Consider the following 18,650-nt stretch of genomic DNA (forward strand, 5'->3'; position numbering starts at 1 on the left):
TTCAACACAAATGTAATTTGACACGGTAGTAGTTAATATTTGAGACCAACTCTGGCGTTCAATAAGGAATCAGTAAGAAGACTATTTCAGAAACAGTTCAAGTCTAAACAGAGAAACGGGACAGGAAGGAAGACAGTTGGGAAGCTTCATCATGGGACTGATGGCAAGACGCTTTATTAATCGAGGTGAGATTAGGTATCATTTTTGTGTGGAGCACTTTGAAACAAACTGTCATGGTATGCACTATACAAATAACGTTTATTTCAACTAGTAATTTAACTACATTTTGCAGTAACTTGGTGGTATTTGAACTAATTTCAAGTTAGTTAATTACTTTTTTGCCATGTAGCGGTGTAGCTAACTGCTGGAACTATGTAATAATTATCTTTCTTTTTCACCATCAGGCCTGCTAATTCTCACTTGAATCATTGTTTTTGTGATTTAATAAGCTAAATGACACACTACAGTATGTTACCATATGACCCCAAAGTGATCTGTTCTTGGAATTTGTAGTCAGACTAGAGTCTGATTTTTCACTAAGTACTGTAGTTTAGATTAAGTGAACTACTTTTTCAAAGTAACTTCAGTTAAGTAAAGTATACTTGTGTTAAGGGTAACTTTAGTGTAGTTTAACTTCCTCCAGTGTGGCGTGATCGGTATCTTGGTATACTATACTTACAGAGTATCTTCCCTAACACTGATCTTCCATCATAATACAATCACCCGACCACCACGGGGAAAAAGCAGCTAAGGTGTCTGACATAGCAACATAACACCACAGCTGCTTCTTGTCCTTTGAGGTTTCACAACACCGGGAGTCATCATTCCTCTCCGTTTGACGGTCGTTGAAAACATTTACATTTGAGTCATTGAGCCGACTCTCTTATCCAGAGCGACTCACAGTTGGTGCATTCATCTTAAGGTAGCTAGGCGAGACGAGGTGAGAAAACCGTAGAAAATAACATAGTAATATGATTTGTTTCAGTCTGACTATGAAATTAGTCACAAAATGACACGACAAAAATGCAACCAAAAGGCCAAATCGGACCACTTGTTCAGGGATAATCTCAACCAGCTGTGGTTGTGAAGGAACTAGAAAAAGATCTGATTCAAAGTGAAAACAAGCCAAAGACAAAATAGCCATTGACAAAAAGACAATCCCCTGTCAACGACTGCTTTGGTGCATTCAGAATTATTACCAAATGGCCCACCCACAACACTCAGTACAACTTTACTTGACCTAAAAATGTATGCTTTCAATTGTGATAATACACAGCCTTTTGAGAGTTCCTAGACTACTTGTGCTACGTTTCTTATTTTACCTTTATTTTACGAGGCAAGTCAGTTAAAAGAACAAATTCTTATTTTCAATGACAGCTTAGGAACAGTGGGTTAACTGCCTGTTCAGGGGCAGAGCAACAGATGTGTACCTTGTCAGCTCAGGGATTTGAACTTGCAACCTTTCAGTTACTAGTCCAACACTCTAACCACTAGGCTACCCTGGTGCCCCAGGTGAAGTGTGAATTGATAACCGAGCAAGGAGAAATGGACAACTGGATTTATGGATTCTCTCTGAATTTCAGGCAGAGCGAGCTCTTTTATTGACTATCTGGATGCACAGTGGGAGTGTGAAGGAGAGCTGCTCCTTCTTGACCCAGGTCGTCTTAATCCCAGAGAGTTCCTGGTCTACCACCATGGACTATTCCTACTGCAAACACTACACACTCTCGAACTGGTTAGTCACTCACTTTCTCTCCCACATACTGAGAGAGGTTAGTGAAGGGTCATAGTTCAAAGCATTGTTTAACTCATCTTTCCTATCAAAAGGAGATTAATTAATCATATGTGGTCTTTACGGTCTGTCTAAACGTATTTTTATTTGTCAATGTGAATGTTCTTAGCACCAATTGTTAATACTATTACTCCCATAGACTCCAGCAGTGTCACTCCAGATAGCAACTAGTCTTCCATCCAATAACTACAAATACAACGCCTTCCGGAATTCCTTCTTTTATCAGGTGATGTCCCAATTTCCACTGTATGTGCATGAGAGAGATTACATTTCTATTTTGGAATCAAATATGCATTTGGGGAACAGTGTGCATGTTGTACAGGATAATCAACATCAATAAAAATATATTTCCCTTCCCTGACAGCTCTGAATCTTGCAGTTTAGCTTCTGACGTTTGTGATGTTAACATCTGTGCCACATCTGTTTGCTACTAACTGATGTCGTGTGTTGGTAGGAGGCTGAGAAGACAGTGTTTGTTCGTCGCCAGAGGCTGCAGTCAGTGGGAGGATTCTCTCTGCTCCTCTTGCACTGTCTGTCACATGTCGCTGTTGGGGACATGAGCGTCGACTCCAGTCCTACCTTCCAACGGGCTTTCTTCAAGGTGCTGCCAAACTCTGTCTGCGTCCCAGAAAGCAACCTATTTCCAACATAGTGCACTACATATGACCAGAGTCGTATGGTCCCTGGTCAAAAAATGGCATTATATTAGGGAATAGGGTGTCATTTTCTCCCCTAGAAAAAGTCAGCCCACCACATACTGAGAACTGAATCCTCGCAGAATTTATGTGAATCTTTGTGTTAAAAGGATCTCTAGTTTCAGTGGAAACACTACAACAACAACAGCACAGTCACAAAGTGGTAGGCCACACAAGCTCACAGAACACGAATGAAGAGTGTAAAAATCGTCTGTCCTCGGTTGCAACACTCACTACCAAGTTCCAAACTGCCTCTGAAAGCAACGTCAGCACAAGAACTGTTCGTTGGGAGCTTCCTGAAAGGGGTTTCCGAGGCCGAGCAGCCACACACAAGCCTTAAGATCACCATGAGCAATACCAAGTGTCGGATGGAGTGGTGTAAATCTTGCCGCTATTGGACTCAGGAGCAGTTGAAAATAATTCTCTGGAGTATGGAATCACACTTCACCATCTGGCAGTCTGACAGAGGAATCTGGGTTTGGCGGATGCTCCAAAAATCTAACAACTGTAAAGTTTGGTGGAGGAGGAACAATGGTCGGGAGCTGTTTTTCATGGTTCGGGCTAGGTCCCTTAGTTCCAGTGAAGGGCAATCTTAATGCTACAGTGTACAATGACATTCTAGACAACTCTGTGCTTCCAACATGGTGGAAACAGTTGGGGGAAGGTCCTTTCCTGTTTCATCATGTTAATTCCCCCGTGCACAAAGCGAGGTACATACAGAAATGGTTTGTCGAAATCGGTGTGGAAGAACTTGACTGGCCTACACAGAGCCTTGACCTCAACCCCACCTGTAGGATGAATTGGCAAGCTGAATGTAAGCCAGGCCTTATCGTCCAAAATCAGTGCCCGACCTCACTAATGCTCTTGTGGCTGAATGGAAGCAAGTCCCGCAGTAATGTTCCAATATTTAGGGGAAAGCCTTCCCAGAAGAGTGGTTGCTGTTATAGTGGCAAAGGGGGATCAACTCTCTATTAATGCCCATGATTTGGGATTTTGGTCATATAGTCTACCTTTGTGCGATTGTAGTCTGTCACCGTCTTCTGGTCAATGCCAATTGCAACAGTGGGTGCTGAGGACCATGCACCTTCCCTCTCTGTTTGTTCACTGTTCCGAGCAGGTCTTCTTTACAATCAACTTGGCTGTCAGGGAAATTGATGTAAAGAAATTGTCCATAGACACATTTCACTCTTTGCCCATGTAAGGCTCCACGAGTCTCAAAACCACAGTCTCAGACCGTCGCTCACCCGTTGGCCTAGTTTAATCTTTCCCCAGATATGGACAGCCATTGAGCAAGTACTTGGTTTCGGCATAACCATAACTTAAATACACATTTGTCTGGTTTGTGGACATGCATTGGGTAAAACAGCACAAGCTTTGCTTGGGAACAGTTGCTCATCAACAGCTATGTTCTCTCCTGGCTTGTAACAAGTAATGCAATTATTTACAGAACTCGTCCAGATGTCTGAGAGCAGCGAACCTGTCTGTCTGCACACATATTGGTCTTGTCTCCTTGTCATCAAAATGAGAATAATCTCTCTAGTCCTGTTTATACCTGGGGCTAGCATGCGTCCTTTGTTCTGATTATGTCCATATTCTGATTGTGCCCACATACAAACCGTTGCATCTACACATGGTATTAAAATGTCTCTTGCCACCGGGTCTACACTGTGACCAGATTTCCCTTTATGCAAATAATTTGACAGATATTGTTTTTCAAAATATTATTCAAATAACATTTTATTGGTCACATACACAGGGTTAGTGGATGTTAATGTGAGTGTTGCGAAATGCTTGTGCTTCTAGTTCCGACTATGCAGTAAAATCTAACAAATTCACAATAACTACCTTACACACACGAATAAACACATGGGATGAATATGAATATGTACATATAAATATATGGATGAGTGATGGTCTGCTAGATGCAGTAGATCGTGTAGAATACAGTATATACAGTGGGGCAAAAAAAGTATTTAGTCAGCCACCAATTGTGCAAGTTCTCCCACTTAAAAAGATGAGAGAGGCCTGTAATTTTCATCATAGGTACACTTCAACTATTTTCATTTAAATTTGACCTTTATTTAACCAGGCAAGTCAGTTAAGAACAAATTCTTATTTTCAATGACGGCCTGGGAACAGTGGGTTAACTGCCTGTTCAGGTGGCAGAACGACAGATTTGTACATTGTCAGCTAGGGGGTTTGAACTCACAACTAGTCCAACACTCTAACCACTAGGCTACCCTGCCGCCCCATGACAACTATGACAGACAGAATGAGAAGAAAAAAATCCAGAAAATCACATTGTAGGATTTTGTTATGAATTTATTAGCAAATTATGGTGGAAAATAAGTATTTGGTCAATAACAAAAGTTTATCTCAATACTTATCCCATTCATTCTTTCCTTTACACGGATCAGTCGTCCTGGTCCCTTTGCAGAAAAACAGCCCCAAACATGATGTTTCCACCCCCATGCTTCACAGTAGGTATGGTGTTCTTTGGATGCAACTCAGCATTCTTTGTCCTCCAAACACGACGAGTTGAGTTTTTACCAACAAGTTATATTTTGGTTTCATCTGACCATATGACATTCTCCCAATCTTCTTCTGGATCTCTCAAATGCACTTCAGAGGGGCCTGGACATGTACTGGCTTAAGTGGCCAGAGATTTGAGTCTGTATGTTGGCAGCAGCCTCTCTATGTTAGTGATGACTGTTTAATAGTCTGATGGTCTTGAGATAGAAGCTGTTTTTCAGTTTCTCGGTCCCAGCTTTGATGCACCTGACGGGGGCTCGGGTGGTTGTTGTCCTTGATCTTTATGGCCTTCCTGTGACATCGGGTGGTGTAGGTGTCTTGGAGGGCAGGTAGTTTGCCCCGGTGATGCGTTGTGCAGACTGCACTACCCTCTGGAGAGCCTTGCAGTTGAGGGTGGTGCAATTGCTGTACCAGGCGGTGATACAGCCTGACAGGATGCTCTCGATTGTGCATCTGTAAATGTTTGTTAGCGTTTTAGATGACAAGCCAAATTTCTTCAGCCTCCTGAGTTTGAAGAGGCACTCTTGCGCCTTCTTCACCACGCTGTCTGTGTGGGTGGACCATTTCAGTTTGTTCGTGGTGTGTACGCTGAGGAACTTAAAACGTTCCACCTTCTCCACTACTGTCCCGTCGATGTCGATGGGGAGGGGAGGGGGGTGCTCCCTCTATGTTTCCTGAAGTCCACGATCATCTCCTTTGTTTTGTTGACGTTGAGAGGATCAGTGGGGTGGAGATGTTGTTTCCTACTTTCACCACCTGGGGGCGGCCCTTCAGAAAGTCCAGGACCCAGTTGCACAGGGCGGGGTCAAGACCCAGGGTCTCGAGCTTAATGACAAGTCTGGAGGGTACTATGGTGTTAAATGCTGAGCCGTAGTCAATAAACAGCATTCTTACATAGGTATTCCTCTTGTCCAGATGCGATAGGGCAGTGTGCAGTATGATGGCAATTGCATCGTCAGTGGACCTATTGGAGCAGTAAGCAAATTGGAGTGTGTCTAGGGTATCAGGTAAGGTGGAGGTGATATGATCCTTGACTAGTCTCTCAAAGCACTTCATGATGACAGAAGTGAGTGCAATGGGGTGATAGTCATTTAGTTCAGTTACCTTAGCTTTCTTGGGGACAGGAATAATGGTGGCCATCTTGAAGCATGTGGGGACAACAGACTGGGATAGGGATTGATTGAATATGTCCGTCAACACACCAGCCAGTTGGTCTGCGCATGCTCTGAGGACGCGGCTAGGGATGCCGTCTGGGCCGGCAGCCTTGCGAGGGATATCACGTTTAAATGTTATTCGTTTAAAGCCACGAATAACGAGAGCCCAGAGGCTTTGGTAGCGGGTCGTGTCAGTGGCACTGTATTTTCCTCAAAGTGAGCAAAGAAGTTGTTTAATTTCTCTGGGAGCAAGACATCAATGTCTGCGACGGGGCTGGTTTTCTTTTTGTAATCCGGAATTGATTGTAGACTCTGCAACATACGTCTCGTGTTTGAGCCGTTGTATTGCAACTGTACTTTGTCTCTATACTGACACTTTGCTTGTTTGATTGCCTTGTGGAGGGAATAGCTGCACTGCTTGTATTCGGTCATGTTTCTGGTCACCTGCCATAATTAAAAACGGTGGTTCGTGCTTTCTTTTTTGTGCAAATGCTGCCATCAATCGACGGTTTCTGGTTAGGGAAGGTTTTAAATTCACAGAGGGTACAAGATCATTGATGCACTTGCTAATAAACTCGCTCACCGAGTCAGCATATTCCTCAATGTTGTTGTCTGAGGCTATTCGGAACATATCCCAGTCCACGTGATCGAAGCCATCTTGAAGAGTGGAATCCGATAGGTCAGACCAACGTTGTATTGACCTAAGCACGGGTGTTTCTTGTTTTAGTTTCTGTCTATAGGCTGGGAGCAACAAAAGGAGTCATGGTCAGGCGGGGGAGGGCTTTGTATGCGTCGCGGAAGTTCGAGTGGCAATGATCGTGTCGCGCATTCGATACGCTGATAGAATTTAGGAAGTATTGTTCTTAGGTTAGCTTTGTTAAAATCCCCAGCTACAATATATGCAGCCTCAGGATGGGAGGGGGATATACACGCCTGTGACTATAATCGAAGAGAATTCTCTTGGAAGATAATGCGGTCGGCATTTGATTGTAATGAATTCTAGGTCAGGTGAACAAAAGGACTTAAGTTCCTGTATGTTGTTATGATTAACGACTCATGGTGTAATCACAAGGCATACACCCTGCCCTCCTTCTTACCAGAGAGATGTTTGTTTCTGTCGGCGCGATGCGTGAAGAAATCGGGTGGCTGTACCGACTCTAACAACATATCCCAAGTGTGCCATGTTTCCATGAAACAGAGAATGTTACAATCGCTGATGTCTGCCTGAAGGCAGCTTGTGCCCTAATTTCGTCCACCATGTTATCTAGAGAACAGGACATTGGCAAGTAATATGCTCGGAAGCGGTGGATGGTGTGCTCGCCTTCTGAGTCTGACCAGTAGGCCGCACCATCTGCCTCTCCTGCGGCGACTGCGTTGTTTTGGGTCGACCTCCGGGATAAGATTGCATGTCCAGGGTGGAGGTCCGAACAAAGGATCCGCTTCGGGAAAGTCGTATTCCTGGTCGTAATGATGGTTAGTTGACATCGCTTTTATATCCAATAGTTCTTCCCGGCTGTATGTAATAACCCTTGAGATTTCCTGGGATAACAATGTTGGAAATAATACATGAAAAACAAACAACTGCATAGTTTTCTAAGGACCTAAAGCGAGGTAACCATCTCTGTCGGCGCCATTTTCCATGGGATGCAAATTCATAAATGTATTTTAAGACAAATATTGATGCCATAGGTCAATGGTGCCACCTGTGATTTCATTTGGAGGGCAGGATAATTATGATTTACATGGTTTCACTGTCCAGATCCATCTACACTTGTAAGATATCCAGACACAATGCATCCCTGACTACCTCGGGAGGTGGTCAGGAAGATGAGATCACAATTTGTCTTTTAATTGTCTACACCTGTCCAAAATTCTGGGCACAATGCATCACTGACTACCTCTGTAGGTGGTCTGTAAGATCTGATCACAATCAGATCACAATATGTCTTTTAATCGTCTACACCTGCCCAAAATTCTGGCCACAATCAGAATGTGGACAATATCAGGACAAAGGAAGCCGATTAGGACCAGGTATAAACAGGGCTTCTGAAGCGGTTGCACACCTATCAGACCAAAATTACTCCACATCCCTGCTCTTTCCGCCGTATGCCCCGTAGATATACAAGAGTGCAATAAAAGCATGTCCCACCCACTTACTGTTTTACTTTCCTGTGCGCATGAGTGACAGTGCAATCTCTGATGTGCTACAACATCTGAATGTCACATAAGCAAAGAAAACTGTGGAGTGCGCTGGCAATTTGTCTCTTTGCGTGAGGTGTAGAACCTGCTCTATCTGTGAGAATATCCTGGAAAAGCTGCCTTCCTGTTGCGTTCTCGTCACTCTTTCTACCCAAACCGTGCCATCCCTCCCAGACTTCTGTTTTACCTTGACAGTTGGGATCACCGTCTCAGTTGGCAAAACTCCGGTACCGGAGGCTTGAAGTCAACATCAGAATCAGGTGAAGACTCTCCATCAGCAATGCTGCTTTCAAGCTCAATATCCCATCCTCCATCCGACTCCAGCTCATCTAAATTCTTTGTCCATTTGTTTGTTTGGGATTACCATTGGTAACGACACACGCTGTATGTTTTATTCAGCGTTGGGGGCGCCGTGAGAGTTCAGCTACTCTTCAAATAGGTATGGTTTCAGACATCTTCGAAAGATGGGCTGGGATTCCGCTGTCCTGACTTTAGGGGGAAGCTTGTTTCACCAATGGGGTGCCAGGACACCTGAAACTAATCCAAGGCCACAATGACAATCACAATTACTGAGCAATCAGACAGTTCAAACAGCAATGATTAACTAGGCTACTAGGGAAAAGACAGCACTTCATTTCAATGGCCCTAACAACACCAACTGCTACTTAATGAATCAAAAAAATATACTTGCTGCTCTTGTAAGAGTTCATCACCTTTCAAACTATAGATGACACACTAAGACTGGGGCCAAGTAAGGCTCCTTAAATAGTCAGGGAAGACAGGCATGGTCACTCTCTCTTAAAGCAATTACACAAATAGGCCACAACGACAGTTACATTTCGAACAAACTTAGTTCTCTGTCTGTAGTAAACGTAGGCCATTGCAAACATAAACACAACATAAAGTGGTTGTCTAGCAATTTTATGTTCGTTTTTCAGGAGGGGAGTTACATGCAGGTAGATATAAGCACAGCATATCAAACAAGCAAGACACAGACAAGCAATCAAGAACGATGTAATGTTTTTTTTTTCTTCATCATTGCAAACATTGGCTAAACAAGAGGCTGTATCGCACCATAATCATCACACGAAACACAAATGGTTTTGCCCCAATGCAATGTGTAGACTTGCTTGTGCCTACGGCATTATCCGTTACCACGGACATGGTCGTAGTCTTCATATATATTTTTGGAATGTTCATTCAAATCGCAGCTGTTCAGAAATACGAGGCACAGACATAGGCTACATCATCATATTGATCAAATTGGTTGAAGGTTCAGAAGAGGGTGAGTAAAGAGAGAAATTTGAATGCGTGTGTAAAATAACATATAAGCAGAACGTGATTTGGATCCTTCAATTTTAGAAAGAAGTTTCCAGGCTGGGCGGGTTCCAGTGTTAATGCTGTGGGACATGATGTGTGCCAACTAAGGTTTTTTCGGCATAAAGTTGTACAGCCACCTAAGAGAGGAGGTGATAGAGAGATTGCTGTTGCAGAGAGGCATATTATATCCGTGCACGACAAACAGAGCCCTAGAGGCCCGGATGAAACATTTATGTTAGGTTACTTCCTGTGAGTAACAGGTGTGCATTTCTGTTTTTGTAAAAAAAAACAACTAGTAAAACAATATAGAAAACAGTAAATAAATAAGGATTGTGAAAAAAGAAAGAATCAGTACTACATTGTGATGTCATCTACGGGGGCCTTCAGAAAGTATCCATACCCCTTCACTTATTCCACATTTTATTGTGTTACAGCGTGAATTCAAAATGGATTCAATAACAGAAAATCTCACCCATCGACACACAATACCCCATTATGACAAAGTGAAAACATTGTGTTTAAACATTTTTGAAAATGTATCGAAAAATGATACACAGAAATATCTATTTGACATAAGAATTCACATGTCATGTTAGAAACCCCTTCGGCAGTGATTACAGCTGTGAATCTTTCTGGGTAACTCTCTAAGAGCTTTGCACACCTGGATTGTATAATATTTTTATACATTTTTTTTTTTTTTTAAATTCTTCAAGCTCTGTCAAGTTGGTTGTTGACCATTGCTAGACAGCCATTTTCAAGTCTTGCCAAAGTGGATTTATTTCAAAACTGTAACTAAGCCACTCAGGAACATTCAACATCGTCTTGGTAAGCAGATCCAATGTATATTTGGTCTCGTATTCTATGTTATTGTCCTGCTGAAAGGTGAATTTGTCTCCCAGTGTAAGTTGGAAAGTAGACTGAACCAAGTTGTCCTTGCTCTTATCTCTATTACGTTTCTTTTTATCCCCCAAAAACTCCATAGTCCTTGCCGATGACCAGCATACGCATAACATGATGCAGCCATTGCTATTCTTGATAGTATGAATAATGGTACTCAGTGATGTGTTGTGTTGGATTTGCCCCAAAGATAATGCTTTGTATTCAGGAAATCTTTTTGCAGGTTTACTTTAGTGCGTTATTACAAACAGGATGCATGTTTTTGAATATTTTCATTCTGTACAGGCTTCCTTGCGAAATGAAGTGCCATTTAGGTTAGTATTGTGGAGTAACTACAATGTTGTTGATCCATCCTCAGTTTTCCCATATCACAGCCATTTTTTAAAAAGTCACCATTGGCCTCATGGTGAAATCCCCTTCCTCTCCAGCAACTGAGTTACGAAGGACACCTGTATCGTTGTAGTGACTGGGTGTATTAATACACCATCCAAAGTGTAATTATTTTATCAATAGGTGTCCTTCTTTATAAGGCAATGGAAAACCTCCCTGTTTTTTGTGGTTGAAGCTGTGTTTCAAAATCACTGCTCGACTGAAGCACCTTACAGATAATTGTATTTGTGAGGTACAGAGTTGAGGTAGTCATTCAAAAGGCACTATTATTGCACACAGTGTAAGTCCATGAAACTTATTATATGACTTGTTAAGCAAACTTCTTCAGGCTAGAGGGCAGTATTTTCACATCCGGATGAAAAGCATGCCCAAAGTAAACTGCCTGTTGCTCAGGCCCAGAAGCTAGGATATGCATATGCATGGTAGTATTGGATAGAAAACACGCTAAAGTTTCTAAAACTGTTAACATAATGTCAGTGAGTATAACAGAACTTATTTGGCAGGCAAAACCCCGAGCACAATCCATCCAGGGAAATTTTACATTTACATTTACATTTAAGTCATTTAGCAGACGCTCTTATCCAGAGCGACTTACAAATTGGTGCATTCACCTTATGACATCCAGTGGAACAGCCACTTTACAATAGTGCATCTAAATCTTTTAAGGGGGGGGGGTGAGAAGGATTACTTTATCCTATCCTAGGTATTCCTTAAAGAGGTGGGGTTTCAGGTGTCTCCGGAAGGTGGTGATTGACTCCGCTGTCCTGGCGTCGTGAGGGAGTTTGTTCCACCATTGGAACAAAATTTTATTTTGAGGTCATGCTTTTCTATGGGAAACCTGATTTATTAGGGCCCAGATTGCAGTTCCTATGGCTTCCACTAGATGTCAACAGTCTAGAAATTGGTCTATGTTTTTCTTTTGAGAAATTAAGAAGTAGTCCTATTCTTTCCATGTGTCACTCTGATGGACTCAAGTCTTTTGATGCTCGTGAACAGGAGCGCGCTCCTCGTTATTTTTCTCCGGTATTGGAAACGGTTTATTCTGTCTTAAATTTTAGCGATCATTTACATTTTAGGGTACCTGAGGTTGAATAAGAACGTTGTTTGAAATGTTTGGACCAAGTTTACAGGTAACTTATAAGATACTTTGTAGTCATGTTGGGTGAGTTGGAACCGGTGTATTTCTGAATCAAATGCGCCAAATAAATGGACATTTTGGGGATATAAAGAAGGAATTTAAAACGACCATTCATTGTGTCAATGAGACATTTGGGATTGCTAAAAACATGAAGATCTTCAAAGGTAAGGTATTTATTATATCACTATTTCTGACTTTCGTGTTGCACCTGCCTGGTTGAAAAATGGTTTTCATGTGTTTGTATGTGGGGCGCTGTCCTCAGATAATCGCATGGTGTGCTTTCGCCGTAAAGCCTTTTTGAAATCTGACACAGCGGCTGGATTAACAAGAAGTTAACCTCATAGTCCGCCCCATCCCGCATGCGGTCGCGTTACTACAGCCTCAAGCTCATTACCATAACGCAACGTTAGCGATTTCTAAAAATCGCAAATGAAATGAAATAAATATGCCTGCTCTCAAGCTTATCCTTTTCTTAACAATCCTGTCGTCTCAGATTTTCAAAATATGCTTTAGAACCAGAGAAAATCAATAATTTGTGTAAGAGTGGTGATAGCTAGCTTAGCATTTAGCATTAGCATTTAGCACGCAACATATTCACAAAAACCAGCAAAGGGATCAAATAAAATAATTTACCTTTGAAGAACTTCAGATGTTTCAATGAGGAGACTCTCAGTTACATAGCAGATGTCCAGTTTTTCCTGAAAGATTCTTGTGTAGGACACAACGTTCCATTTTGTTACTATGCATTTGGCTACCGAAACTAACCGAAAATTCAGTCACCTACACGTCAAACTTTTTTCCGAATTAACTCCATAATATCGACTGAAACATGGAAAACGTTGTTTGAATCAATCCTCAAGGTGTTTTGTCATATATCTCTTCATTGAAATGCCGTCCCTGGAAGCCTGCATTCTTCTCTGATTCGGATGGAAAAATACTGGTAGCTGACATTTGCGCACCAATTTCCACACAGACACCGTGCGGGACACTTGGCAATTGTAGTCTCTTATGGTCAATCTTCCAATGATATGCCTACAAATACGTCACAATGCTGCAGACACCTTGGGGAAACAAGAGAAAGTGTCCGTTCATTCCTGTCGCATTCACAGCCATATAAGGCGATCATGGAAAACGTAGCCTCAGAAATCCTGTTCATTTCCTGGTCGGTCAAACATCTTGGTTTTGCCTGAAGCATTTGTTCTAGGGCACTCACAGTGAAAATCTTTGTAGTTCTGGAAACGTAAGAGTGTCTTCTTTCCAAAACTATCAATTCCAAGCATAGTCGAGCATCTTTTCGTGACAAAATATTGCGCTTAAAACGGGCACGTCTTTTTATCCAAAAATGAAATACTGCCCCTATAGGACTAACAGGTTAAGTTTTATTTTGATGTATTTCACTTGTATTTATATGAATGTTAAATATATATATTTCTGTAGTTTGAATTTGGCGCTCTGCAATTTCACCGGATGTTGTCAAATCTATCCCGCTAACGGGATTTGAGCACTAAGACGTTTTAAGCAAATTGTTACTCCTGAACTTATTTAGGCTTGTGTCTTTACTATCATTAATGCGATGATGATTATTTTATCAAATCAATTAACTATGTGTAATTATTACAATGATTAAATTAACAATTAACAATTGTAACAATTAACTCATTAGCAATCTTGGGGCATCATGGAAAAAGTTTATTTAAATAGTTACCTTTTTCCGAATGAACTCTTAAAGATATAAAGTTCTCTTATATTTCAGTCATCAAACAGTCATTAATGAATGGTTACCTTCTATCAGTCTCATTCTGAATGTTGCAAAACTCTTGGATATCTGCACGAACAGTAGCATAAATGATGAATCAGCGATATTCAAATTGGCTTAATTATTTATTTACTATCTAACAAAATAATCACACAGAATTACATAAACACACAAACAGGTTAGCTTACACATTGATTACTACACAATGCAATGAAAAGTCTCTAGTGGACTAACCCGATATGATGGCTTGATAGACAATGGGAAAAGGGTGTGGATAAAGAGCGGGAAAGACAGTGGGAGAGACTGTCACGACTTCCACCGAGGTTGGCTCTCCTGCCCGTTCGGGTGGTGCTCGGCGGTCGTCGTCACCGTCCTACTAGCCACTACCGATCCCTTTTCGTGTATCTGTTGGTTTTGTCTGATTGTTTTCACCTGTGTGTTGTTTAGTTAATTAGTGTCTGTATATCATATAGGTTGTCCCGCCCTTGTTTTGTGCGGGATTGTTTATTTTGTCATTTGTTTCGTCTGTCGGTGTTTTTGTGTTTATTATTCTCCGGTTAGTCTGTTATCCTGTTTTTGGATAAATTCACCCTGTGTGTATTTGGGTTGACCGTGTTTATTTTGTTCACCGGAGAATAAACTTTATATCGCTATTTGCTCTCTGCGCCTGATTCCACCCACCTTGATTAGACGTGACAGAGACAGAGAGTGGGCTTATTGTACATACATGTGAAAATACGCCCAGCGTAAATATGGATATTTAGCACCCAAACAACTGCTCATTCGGATTTTGAAATGCAACAGATATTTACGCTTGTATGTCTTTGTTTTCCTTCTGTTGAAATCGGCGGTCTGTCTGGGGAGTGATTCGACAGACGTCTCAAAGTCTTTCGTAGTTTGTTCAGCGGGCTCTGTTCGTTAGAATAGAGTGGTGAGAGGAAATGGTTCTTTGTCTCTCGTTTTCAGTCGAGTTTACTAGACTAGTTTACATGCACAGCTGCAGACTGTTAATGTGCAGTCTTGTAGTGTTCTTAACCATTTCAAAGTGCACAGCTGGCGCTGCACATAACTGGTCTGTATTTAAATTGCCAACCATTTCAACATGTAGCTACAGCTCCATGCTTTCTGGTCTAATGTGAATTTGGTCACGAGGGGGGATTATGCATCCTGGCAAAAGGGGCGTTCCATGACGCTGACATAATGTCCGTGCTCACGTCAGTGTGGTCACTGACTGACTGGTTAAGACTTCAAATGAAAAACAATTCTCTCATTTAGAAGGCTAACATCACAACCGTGATCTGTACTTCTCCACAACTTTGTCTCTGACCCGTTTGGAGAGGTGTTTGATTTTGAGATAATGAAGGATTGTTCTACTCCAAAGCTATCTCTAGTAAAACACATTCTTGTCTATGTAATGCAGTCTTTAACTCATTTCTCAGCTCAAGCCATCTCCAGTGACCATACGCCCTGATTAGCTGCAGGGATCTAGAGTGGAGCCCATGAAAACACAGAATAAACAGAACAGATATGTCCTGTTTGTTAATTATTCATAGCTAACTATTAACATAAACAAACCAGGTAAATAAGTATTTTCTATCACAACACATAGCCTACATATCAATGCATACACACAAACTATCTAGGTCAAGTAGGGGAGTGGCGTTGTGCTGTGAGGTGTTGCATTACCTGTTATTTGAAACCAGGTATGCAGTTTATTTGAACAATATGAGATGATTATTCATTTTCACCCAACTTGGCCCACTGGTGTAACTGCTTAACTGCCGACTGTACACTGTACTGCATGATTGCAACAGGTTTACTTGCATTAGTTCTAGTAGCTAGCTATGTTGACAATGATGTTAATATGGTGACAACGATGTGGGATGTGTGTAGCGGTTAGCGATTATGACATGAAGGTTTGGCTTCGAAAGGTTTTTTCACTAGGGCACAGAAAGCTGATGTGTTGTACACTGAAGTTCACAATCGAAGGGAAAAAGTGAAAGGAGGGGAGCATGTAGGTGCAAGAAGGAATACGAACCGCATCATCCCTTTATTGTTGTATGTGGCTGCTATGAAAATGAACTGTGTTTGCATGTGATTAAGGGTGTATTCATTCCACTGATTCTGTTGAAAAACGTTTCTTAAACGGAAGCAAATGGAGAAAAAAAACAGGGATAGAAAAATACCTACATTTGTCTAATAGAAACTCTTGTTTGCAACTGTTGGACGAATAATTACACCTTAGATCCCCTAATGTAGATGGAGGCAAGAGTGTGCAATGCGGTATTGAATGTGTCAATGTCTGTCACCTTGATTACTCAAATGTATCTCGGCCTGTGCACCTACGTTGTAAACTTACATTTTTAGGCTAGGTTGTAAGCAACCTCATGATGGGTACAGGGAACATTTGAGTATCATGTAGTAGCCTATGATGTTACATCGAGCTGTGTGAATGGAATATGAATGACAGTCATCCAATATGCTGTAATAGAAATAAGAACTTGCTCATAAAAACAACAACAATCGTCCTCCCTCATCTTAAACGCCGACCGCCACAGGAGCCACAGGAGCACGCCAATTCCTCTTTCAATTATAACAAGGCTTATGATATGGTATGATCATTATAAGGTTATCACAAGACATTATAAAGGGATCCTAAACACTCAAGACAATTAGATTTATGATAGTTTCATAATGCTCTATGACTGCATCTATAAGGTCCCACAGTATGAATATGTTTACAAGTCTTCATAAGAAGGTGCGTCAAGTAAAGTGATACCATAAGTTATAATACTTTTTTAAAGACTAATTTGTGCGTATAAGAAGTTATAAACCATTATATGTCATATGTTACTGTTTTTCTTTCTTAGCTGCTGCAAGCATGTCTGGGTGAGCTATTCGAGGCCCGACTAGAGAGTTCCTCAATGGGTATGGAATGTGCTGCTCCACAGAGCTCCATGCCATGGGACTCCCACCCCACCTCCCTGCTGGAGGGGCTTCAGAGGCCCAGTCGGGGGCTCCTTTCACAGGAAGTACATTCTTCCTCTCCGGGGAATCGACATTAGCATAATGTCTGGCATTTTACCTCAACGATTATGATAACTAGAAACAATAAATAAACCATCTATTTTGGTCTTTCCAAATAAAGTGATATCGAGTTTTATTCCTATAGCATTCCACACGATGGTGATGGAAAACAACTGTGTTAGCCACAGTCAGTGAATCTTTGGCAATTATCATGTTCCATTCCTGTTCCGTGTCTGTTTCTTGAGCAGGAGGTGGAGGGGCTCCTGCAGAAGCACAGGGAGGATTTGGTGTTCCTCCATGTTGAAAGGCTGTTGAGAAAGAAGAGCTTGATGCTCCGAACCACGGAAGTGCGTCACAAAGCCCAGGAGGAAAATACTGATCAAGCTCAGTGATTGTCAACCAGGGGGGCATATGACATGATTTAGGGGTCCCTGGATTTTGGGAAAGCATTTTAGTAAGCGTCGGAACGGAAAATGTTGAGAGCCCCTCACATACAGTACTTGTTATAATTCATGATGGCTGATCTGCTTGGGAAATACACAGTTGTGTATGGACTGGAATCTGATGAAAGACCAAAACGTTCTCCTTGTGAGTGTGACGGAGAGGTTCTTCATGCACACACACCTATCCTTTTACAATCTGTATACAACCTGACCATGACGTCACAAAATACCTCAGACTGACATCACTGCAACCAGGTTTGCCCTACTGGGACTAGAATGCTGGGACGGTGGCGCAGGAGGTGTCCCTCATACCTATGTGTGTTGAGATTATTTGTAGGATCATCAGTTGCTGTTGTCCGTTACAGGCACAATCTGTGATATTTCCTGCTGTTCAATGGTCATGTCAATGAATACCCATTGGTTCGTGATGAATATAACTTTAGAAATGCCTTTATTTTAGTGCAACTGCATTACTCTATCATAATCCAAAATATAGGTTGCAATGCTCCATGTTTTAGCTTTTTCTTGTCATCTTACTTTTTGTTAACAATAATTGTATAATTTAAAGAAATGTGTATGTTTAAAACTATCATATCAATCTTTTTGATAACCCTTGTATCCATAGCTGAGTGTATGAATTTGACAGTGGTTGCATTTCTTCAGTTCCACCTCCCTGCTTAAATGGCGGCTGCTGCTGTTGGGCTGAAACGTTGTGGTGTTAAAATCTAGATTGTAGTAGAGGTTTTGAGTTTTAGAACATTGGTATACACAGTATTGACACAGGACACTGTAGGAGGACAGATAAGTCTTAAAATCTTTTTTAAGATCCAAGACTGATTTTTACACTTTATGCAATGATCAGTCTGTACTTTTGATGTAAACTGTTATGCCTGTATTGCTTGTATCAACATTTCTATGTCTCAAATGTGCTTGGAAATAAATAAACAAAGACCATGAATTATGGCTGATTCATGTGTTTATTATTACATTTGGCAGTCAGGAAGCTTCATGTATTTTCTCAAACCAGCAACTTGCAGTTGTCTCTGAGTATGGAGCGCAAGAGCTGATCAGTTAATGGCTTTCTCTGGGCGTTTGTTTACACTGGGTCTCAGTTAGAGCACAGCTTGTCCTCATCAGGGTAGATCTGGGCTGGTGTGTTGTATGAAGGCATAAAAAGGAATGCAAAGGGCAAAAAACATTTCCTCCTTTTTCACTCCTAACTAGTGAGTTTCAGTGCAACAATAATGATGAGCAACACAATGCCAATAACAAATCCAACGATGTTAAGGATCTTGGCCATTCTGGAT

At 41.5% G+C, this 18,650-nt stretch overlaps 1 protein-coding gene across 3 annotated transcripts in view; it reads left to right on the top strand.

The window, feature by feature from the left end:
- si:dkey-103g5.4 (uncharacterized) overlaps window positions 1-18,304 on the top strand; it is a 221,465-nt gene extending 203,161 nt beyond the window's left edge. For 2 of the 3 annotated variants that reach the window (XM_052467197.1, XM_052467196.1), the window contains 5 exons: window positions 1,584-1,735; window positions 1,932-2,018; window positions 2,247-2,393; window positions 16,744-16,905; window positions 17,149-18,304. In XM_052467197.1, the coding sequence (XP_052323157.1) occupies window positions 1,584-1,735; window positions 1,932-2,018; window positions 2,247-2,393; window positions 16,744-16,905; window positions 17,149-17,292 (692 nt within the window). In that variant the 3' untranslated portion in view covers window positions 17,293-18,304. The remainder of the gene's footprint in view (window positions 1-1,583; window positions 1,736-1,931; window positions 2,019-2,246; window positions 2,394-16,743; window positions 16,906-17,148) is intronic. The other variant, XM_035791504.2, reaches the window with a different exon arrangement.
- The last annotated feature ends 346 nt before the right edge of the window (window positions 18,305-18,650 follow it).

This window comes from Oncorhynchus keta, chromosome 18 (assembly GCF_023373465.1).
Source record: "Oncorhynchus keta strain PuntledgeMale-10-30-2019 chromosome 18, Oket_V2, whole genome shotgun sequence".
Classification (NCBI taxonomy): domain Eukaryota; kingdom Metazoa; phylum Chordata; class Actinopteri; order Salmoniformes; family Salmonidae; genus Oncorhynchus; species Oncorhynchus keta.